This window comes from Simochromis diagramma, unplaced genomic scaffold, assembly GCF_900408965.1.
Source record: "Simochromis diagramma unplaced genomic scaffold, fSimDia1.1 OVJJ01000596.1, whole genome shotgun sequence".
Classification (NCBI taxonomy): Eukaryota; Metazoa; Chordata; class Actinopteri; order Cichliformes; family Cichlidae; genus Simochromis; species Simochromis diagramma.
In genome coordinates this window covers 22,157,850-22,166,229 of record NW_024387245.1, presented here as the reverse complement: position 1 = coordinate 22,166,229, position 8,380 = coordinate 22,157,850, and the positions used below count along the sequence as shown (strand labels likewise).

The window sequence follows — 8,380 nt, the reverse complement described above, 5'->3', positions numbered from 1 at the left end:
AGTTGCATCTTTGGAAACCTTTATTTTAAAGGTAACCTACTCTCTGGTTTGTGTTTGTAGACATTAATGTCTTCTGAGCAACAACAGCAATCACAAGATTTGGTGACCGCTTTGTGGCCAATTTAATCTGGTGCCTACCAGAAACCTTCAGGAAGCACTTGACCTAATGAGCGGACTTCACCAAAGGGTTGCTGACCAGTCTTTAGGCCTATGTGACTGAATAGGTTGCACTCTACTAGGATAGTCTTTTGTAGGAAATCCAACAAAAAGAGCACTGCATTAACCTAGTCTACTTGAAATTAAAGCAAACATTATTTCAGCTCTGTGCGTACTGACCTCCTTTTGGATTCAGAATCAAGTGACTACAAGATCATCCTCATATTGTAAATTTAGACAAGTTTTGCAAAGCCTACAGGCTACTAAGACCTTAGAACTCCTAAGATGGTAAACATGAGATACTGTGTATTTTGTCATAGATTGTTCTGACACTGTAAATTGTGCACAAAAGTGGAGCTTATGAAACATCACAAACATATGAAAATCCCATGGTTCCAGCTTTTAAAATATATTAAGTACAACTTTGTTGTTGTTACTGTTATTGGAAATATAAATTATTTATATTTAATGATAACAATGTTAAAAAAATTTCCTTTATGCATTATGCCACTAAATGTTCTCCCTTTTGCTTTAGGCAGTTATCAGTCAGGTTTAGTTCTAACACAAAAATGTCTGCATACACAAAGAAGGAAAAAACCAGCACCTTTTGTTTGACAGTTTAAGACAAATCAAATTGTTGATTATTCACAGAGACCTCAGTCAGATGATTTTGTTCTGTCTGTAAGGAAGCTGAATCACTGTCATGCCACCTACCACTATATGCTGCTGTTTTTAACCCAGAGCTTGTTACTACATGTTCTTAAATTAACTTACACACATAGTGAGCTTGTGTGTGTGTGTGTGTGTGTGTGTGTGAAAGAGAGAGGCAAAAAACCAAAAACAAAACGCATTCATATGCTTCTGTCTGGGTTTCAAATGTCTGCATGCCTTTATCCACGTATTTGTCTTGTGTTCTGTGTGTGTGTCTGTGTGTATTTGCCCCCGACACCACCACAGCACACCACCAACCACAGGAAGAGTGGGAGAGAGAGGAGAGGTGGACACCATGGAGCGGTTAACCTCATGACATCACAAGCACTGAGATGATTGGCTGCTGCCAGAGGCTGGAAGGTTTATAAGCCAGCCGGTAGCCCTACTTTCAGCAGCATCATCACGGTGAAGCAAACCCAGGAGATAAACTAAAGACAAATCACGTCTCTGTGTTTCTGCTGCAGCCGCTGAACCCCTGAAGCTTCCCTCAACTGCAGACAAGGTCAGAATGAATTCATGACAAATTAACATTATATGTAATATATGAAGTTCTTGTCTGGTGTTTGCATTCCTAATGTCATGGTTAGAGGTGGGAAACTAGCTTAATGTTTATACAAGCTCCTGAAAATGTGCTTTTTTTTAGCTTGAAGAATCTATCATTACAATGTGGAAATGTGATTATCAGGTCCTTGACTATATCTGCTGCACTCTCTAGTGCATGTCCAAAAGAATGTACACAGTCCTTTCCTGACTTTAGTGTCCCCACATTCTTAATGATACAGCACTTAGCTATACTTTTGAAAACAGTGTGCTACCTGCTGCATTTTGCAGAAGACTTTCCTAGCTTTAAAATGTCAAAAAGACTCATAAAGAAACATTTTTCCTAGTCTGATATTTAAAAACTGACTGACTGGTACAGAACCCAATCCTTTATGAGAAAGTCCTCTACACGTCATCATCTAACACCAGTGTTGTACATAACAAATAAATGTTACAATGAGAGCAAATCGTCGTAGCAAAGCCAGAAATCATGTGGAAAGTTTTAAGCAAAAAGCATAGAGCAGTTGGAACAGTTAGAGCAGCAAATTAAAGCTTGTTTTTGTTTTTAAACTATCACACTTGATGAACCGTGTAGGTGTCCACATACTTTTGCATATGTATAGGATCTCTTTTAAAGAAATTTGTTTGTAAATGACATTTTTTTTTAATTTTATGATTTTTAATTTCACTATTTTCCCCATAATTAAGCACTAAATGTTAAAGTTTTTGAATGGTTTTAAAAGGCAAAGGTCTTTTATTTAGCAAATAAAAAAGAAAACAATAAATTTGTAATGTAATGGTGTAAATAGCCCTTTCTTTGGAAGAAAGAGAGACTTCTAACAAAATCAATCTTAGCTTTTTTTTTGTTTTATTCATATTGAAATGACCTTCTCAGGAATTTAAATCAGTGCAGAGCAAACCAATAATAAACCCACAAGAGAGTTTGGTTATCCGCTGTGCAGTTTATTGCAGGATCTTATGAGAGTTTGAATTACTGTCTGTGATTGGTTCAAGTCTGTGCAGCTGTTTGATTGGTTTGCCACCAGGGATAGGAAGAGGAAGCTGTGGGCACCAGGAAACCAAGCCAGTGTTGACTAGTGATGCTGACAACACGCATACCCACAACAATGCACTGCCAGCTTAAATTTTTGCTGTTAAATATATTTTTGTCAGATATAAATTTAAAAAAACAAAATCCAAATATTTGTCTCTGCTTCCGCTCAGTCTTCTGCTTTTCTTACACATAAATTGATTAATCACTAAGCATATTTTAGTCTGGTTCGATCTTCAAAGAATAATCTGTGTAACTAGATTCAAGATCTTTTACTTTGAACAATGAAAACTGTTTACCACAGACAGTTTTGAATGATGGATGGACAAATTGAGACCTGAAAAAAGTCCTTAGCAATACAGACTGGGGGAAATTAAGAGACTCCTGTCAGCCCTCTTGCACTGATAATCTTCCTCACTCTGAATATTTCTTCATTCCAACTTCCTTGCTGCTATAAATCCTGGGTAAACATTTTCAAGTAAAAAGAGGATAGCTTATCTAAAATTCACAGCTGCTTCCTGGTATACTTTCACATGTTTTTTTAGGGTGCTTAAGAAAAAAGCATTGTAAGTTAATGCAAGATAGATGAAACATGTAAATTGCCTTTAAAATTGTTGGCTGATTGGTTACAATTAACCCTGCTTCGACTCTTTAAGCTAAACTAACTCTTAGCATCACTTGAGTGTACAGTTCTAAGAGCAGTATCAAACCTCCTAACCACAACAGCAATAAAGCTAAACCCAACACCTAACCTAAGCTTAACCTGAAAACCAATTCTGAAATCCTAAAAAAAGCTATTTGTAAAAGTGAAGTAATAATCAAACTGTCCTTACTTTAAAGGTCTAAAGCAGTGGTCCTCACCAAGATAGAAAAACAAGAACAATACACACACTTAAAGTTACTTCCATTGCACATGTGCATGTGTGGTTACTTTTCATGCAAAATCAGCACTTATTTCCCAAGCAGCCCAAGTTAGACCCAGAAAGGACAGAACAAAAATGTCCATGCTTTCAAGGTCTGAAACATAATCCTCACACAGTGCAATATACAAAAATACACGCATACACAGCTACAATTACTGCCACCATACATATGAGGTTGTTTTAACTTAGTCCTGAAATCAGTCCAGACAATAAAGAAAAAAATGTCTTTATTATACTTTATTCTCTAGGTTTAAGGTTAAAACTTGTTCTCATAAAGAATGAAAAAATACATGCTCGCATACAGCGACAGAGACATCTGACATTATGCAGTTGCGCTGTGGCTTTCCATTTATAACTTAGTGAATTACACACTATAGGAAAAGTCCATCATTAAAGATAAGCACTTAGACTGTTCCTCCCACAGCAAACACCAACATTAAAGCTTGTTAAAGAACATGATGAGAAAAGAGAAGAAGGAACTAAAAGACATGAACAAAGACAAAACAACAATGAAATAAACCCACTAACAAAATGATTCACATTGTTGCATTGGCTGTGCTTTATTTTTTGGCTCAGCCCATGTACACCAACCACCCTGCTACTGAAAAGTGTTTATTGAGCCTTGACTGAAAATAGTCCTCTACAAAAACACAAAAAGCATCACAGAATAATTCATAGTATTGCAAACTAGACTCAGGCAGTAGAAAATCAAACAAAGTCATTTTTCTAAAAACATTCTCGAACAAAATGAATCTCCTTCTAAATGGTACCTGTTATTTTTCTCCTGTCTTTTTTTTGGGCCCCAAATTAGTTATGAACCGCCTGCTCATAGTTTGAAAAACCGTGCTTCATGGTGATGCGATTTTCCTGCTGTGATGACAGAGAAAATGTTTTACTGTATCGAACTGAGTCGTCAAAGGCACATAGCTCTCTTTAGCTCTGTAATTAAGGCCTTAATGACTCCCTGGGACATACCAAGGACGGTTAACAGTCATGTGACTGTACAGCCTCCGCTTTTAGGAAGGAATCTGGGTGAGAGGCTGACATGTCATTGTGTTTCCTGTGAAGTTATGGCTTTCAGACGAGTATTTTGGTGCCGAGCGCTGTGTATCATGATTATGATTTATTGTTTTATTGTGATGTTTTATTGTGTGACTTCAAGCTGCGTTTTTTCTGGCTTTCTCCTCCAACCAGGCATCAAACTGAGACAATGAAAGTGGCTGTTGTGTTTGTTCTGCTCTTTGCCACAGTTCTCTGCCGGCCGGTGAGACACTTTTGTCAAATCAAAACTACACCCAGATTAAAAATAGATAAATTAACTGAGAACATAACATGTTTTATCATGCCATTTTGTCATAAATTTCACTCTGGTCCCTTTGTTTTTCTAGGCGAGAAAACTTTCCAGTTCAGAGAGCTCTGAGGAAGTGGTAAGTATTCCAAGAGAGGCCGGTGGGAGGTGGTGAGAGAAAGAATGAGACATCCATGGTGTTTTTCTCTTCCACAGGTGAGACGACCAAAACCTCCAGCACTCAGAAAACAGGCGCCTGTGGTTCTTAAGGCTCGTCCCCCACCTGTGCAGGTAAAATATTCATTTTTTTGTGTCCATTTATCATTTTGTCAGTTTGCTCTCCTCTCATTCTTTCTTCTCTCTTATCTCCCCTCCAGTATCTTCTCCTTATTTTGTCCTTGCAGTAATGGTTCTCCTCTAATTCTCTGCTGTCTGGGCTAATTATTAAAGTTTAATAACTGCACAAACACAATTACCAGAAGGCCAAATAGGTAGATTTAAAATGCTTTTTTTGATTGGCTAAAAGTCAAATCCTCAAAAATTGTTCAAAGTAATGTGAACAATGTAAATTATAAAAGGGACGGTACAATATCTTGGACACACCAATATGTTAACATGAGGCAAAGCATCATATTTTTAGATGCACTTCATCTGTGGCTATGTGCTACTGGTAGCTGGAGTTTAGTGAGACTACGGGTAAAATCTTTGTTATACAGAGCAGAGAAAAGCAGGAGAACTTGTAGTTCAACAGCTCATTCTGATTTTAGCTGCGAAGTAGAGATGCAACCTTTAAATAATCTCCTCTAGCTGGGTTCACCTTAAAGTACAAATTTTATAAAAGCAATGAAAGAAAACTAAAGGACGATTTCAAAGATTGTTTCTTCCAAAGAAAGGACTCTTTACAGCAATGATGATTAATCACATTCATTGCACGTCTCTCATCTTGCAGAATGTTGTAGCAGCCGCGGCTGCTGGTTCAGATGAGAGCGCAGAGACTTCAGAAGAGGAGGAGGTGAGAGATGAGCAGCAGAGGTCAAAACAGTGATCATTTATGTTACAATGCATTTATTGTTAAACTCTTATAACATTGTGTTTTAATGGTTGTTGCAGCATCAGCAGCAGGTGGCAGCCGAGGCGCTACCTGAAGTCAAATCTGTCGTCACAGACACAACTTCAGATTCGCCCTCTGTTAACAACCAGGACAGTGAAGACGGTGATGATGATGATGAAGCAGAGGAGAGTGTGAGTAAAAATGTCCTGTGAAAACCTTTTCATTACTTCTTTAAATAACAGGAATTTATTATTTCAAACAATTAGTCTCATGTGTGTCACATTTCTCAAGCTTAAGTTTAGATATTTGTGTCAATAAAAATTTTAGATATAAAATGTATTTTAGCCATGCCGATGAAGATATGAGTCATAGACAATTTAAACTAAACTACTAGAAAATCAGTAGGAATTTTTGCCAACTTCTATATCTTGTCTACAGGAAACAGAGGAGGAAGAGGAGGAGGATGAATCCAGCGACAGCTCAGAGTCTGGTGAGTCCTCCACGCCTGCTCCTTCTACAGTAGCCCCTGTGGTTGTCACAGAGACACCGGCCCCTGAGCCGACTGATGAGCCCATTGTGGCCACCGTCGTCACCGATACAGCCCGCGGTGACAACCTGGGAGGCTACCCCAGCGAGTACAAGTCCATCGTTTATGTGGAGGAAAAATCCTACCACAAGGCTCCCGGGCCCTACAAGTCCTATGAGTTTGAGGACACAGGAAAGAAGACAGCCTATTCAATGACCGGCGGCAATGAGGTGGAGAAGCTGCCAAAGGTGTATAAGGTACAGTTAGCTTTATCAATTTCTGAAAGACTGAACCAGAATTGGTCCTTAAAGTTAGCAGAATCCCTAACCCTCATTTTAGATTACTGCATTAAAAGGTTAAAATATAATGTTGATAAATATGCAAACTAACCCTCACATCTCTCCTTTGACCTCTAGACTATTTATGTCAACTCTGAACTCCTGGAGGAAGACACCAGCACCCCTGAGGTGGAGAGCCAGGGTCTGGATGCATCCTCTGGCACATCTCAGGATCCGGACCCCCGCCAGGCCGATCTGGCAGAAGAAGAGGAGAGCACCAGCACCAGTGACCCCACCACCAGCGAGAGTGAAAGCAGCAGCACCCCAGAGGAAGAAGAGGAGGAGGAGGAAGAGGAGAGCGCCAGCACCACCAGCGATAGCACCAGCCAGGAGGCCGAAGACGAGGAGAGCCAGAGCAGCGAGGAGGCTACAGCCACACCTGGAGCTGCTGACGCTGACTCCGATGAGAGTGACAGCGCTGAGAGTGACTCTGATGAGGAAGGGGCAGCACCTGACACCACCACTGACATCCCGGCAGTTATCACTGCCAAATAAGCCCATCTAGGAAATAGAGTGGGCGGTGGTGTCCGAATCACATAATGTGTGCACACTGCATCCATGTGCAAAGAGCCCCCTCCCGAGCCCTTTTCCCCTGCAGGGTCCAATAGGGATGACCAAGGCTGAATTATTATTGACTCATGTTTTCAGCTGATATTTCCATGAAAATCTGTGCATCATCTAACAAAGCACATGTGTTTTGCTCTCTAGGGTTTTGGCTAAATAAACCATTAACGCCTTTATCCTGTGGTCCTTGTAAATCTCATCTTTGATCCAGTAGGGGAAAAGAAGTTAATTGAACTTTAAAAATGACGACTGCTACCTGTAACAGGAGGTTGACCGACCTCATGATCTTTGCCCCTTCCCCTTCTCCCTTCTCTTCCAGCAGGGTACAAGGTCAAAACTGATAAAGAACAAAAACGCTGACAAAGTTGAGTCCTCTTGTCTACACTAGCACAAAACTGCCATTTACTATTAATTAATAACTGCAATACGCAAACATACAAAGTTCTTATGCTTAATAAATAAATACAAATGCACATTTTATATTTAAATACATTTGTAATACTTGTAATCATTTTGAAAATTTAAAACTGACATTAAGTCACACATTTGCTGCCAGTGTGGCTTAGCTTTTTTGCTCGCTAACATTACATTTTGCTGGTGTAGATAAAAGGATCCAGGCAAAGAACAAAAAAATTCTTCTATTACAGGGTTCAATCAGATATAGATACAGTACACACATACAGACAACACAGCCCTGTTTATTTGCACAGTTGCTACCTACACTACATGTTGTTTGTCCCATGTTGTTTACTGTAATGTACCATAATGTACCATTTCTAAAATATTAATAAAGTTCTTTTTCATAAAAAACCCCCATCTTGGTTGTGTAAGCATAAACACTATTCTGAAGTTTACCGCATAGTCCTGTGAAAAAGTTTACACAAGACTCTATGTGGTGAAAAACTAACTACACGCCACGTAATTCAGTAGCTCGCAGAACTAGCATTAGCAGCAATAACTTCAAGTAATGATTTTATATATGACTTGATCAGTATCTCACATCATTTCCCCCCCACACTGGATCCAGTTTATTTAAGGTTGCAGGCATTCATTTATGAACAGCTCTGTTGAGGTCCTGTGGCTACAAAACAAACCCAAATCATCACACTTCCAACGCCATGCTTGACAGCTAGTATCAGGTCTTTGTTTTGATATGCTGCGTTTGGTTTTCACCAAATGTGGCGCTGTGGATTCTGGCTGTGGATATGGATTTGTAAAACATCTTTGCTTCA

At 39.3% G+C, this 8,380-nt stretch overlaps 1 protein-coding gene across 1 annotated transcript; it reads left to right on the top strand.

The window, feature by feature from the left end:
• The first annotated feature begins 1,237 nt into the window (after positions 1-1,237).
• Positions 1,238-7,958, top strand: spp1 (secreted phosphoprotein 1). The gene is made up of 8 exons (XM_040000624.1): positions 1,238-1,369; positions 4,576-4,645; positions 4,770-4,808; positions 4,886-4,960; positions 5,619-5,681; positions 5,780-5,911; positions 6,159-6,503; positions 6,663-7,958. Exons 2-8 carry the CDS (start codon positions 4,592-4,594, stop codon positions 7,077-7,079), a joined length of 1,125 nt encoding a protein of 374 aa, XP_039856558.1. The 5' UTR covers positions 1,238-1,369; positions 4,576-4,591; the 3' UTR covers positions 7,080-7,958.
• Positions 7,959-8,380: the final 422 nt, after the last annotated feature.

Excerpts from the sequence above, each read along its gene's own strand:
- spp1 (XM_040000624.1), top strand. The coding sequence starts at position 4,592 with ATGAAAGTGGCTGTTGTGTTTGTTCTGCTCTTTGCCACAGTTCTCTGC. Across the intron at positions 4,646-4,769 it reads CCACAGTTCTCTGCCGGCCG|GCGAGAAAACTTTCCAGTTC; the intron begins GTGAGACACTTT and ends TTGTTTTTCTAG. Across the intron at positions 4,961-5,618 it reads CTCGTCCCCCACCTGTGCAG|AATGTTGTAGCAGCCGCGGC; the intron begins GTAAAATATTCA and ends CTCATCTTGCAG.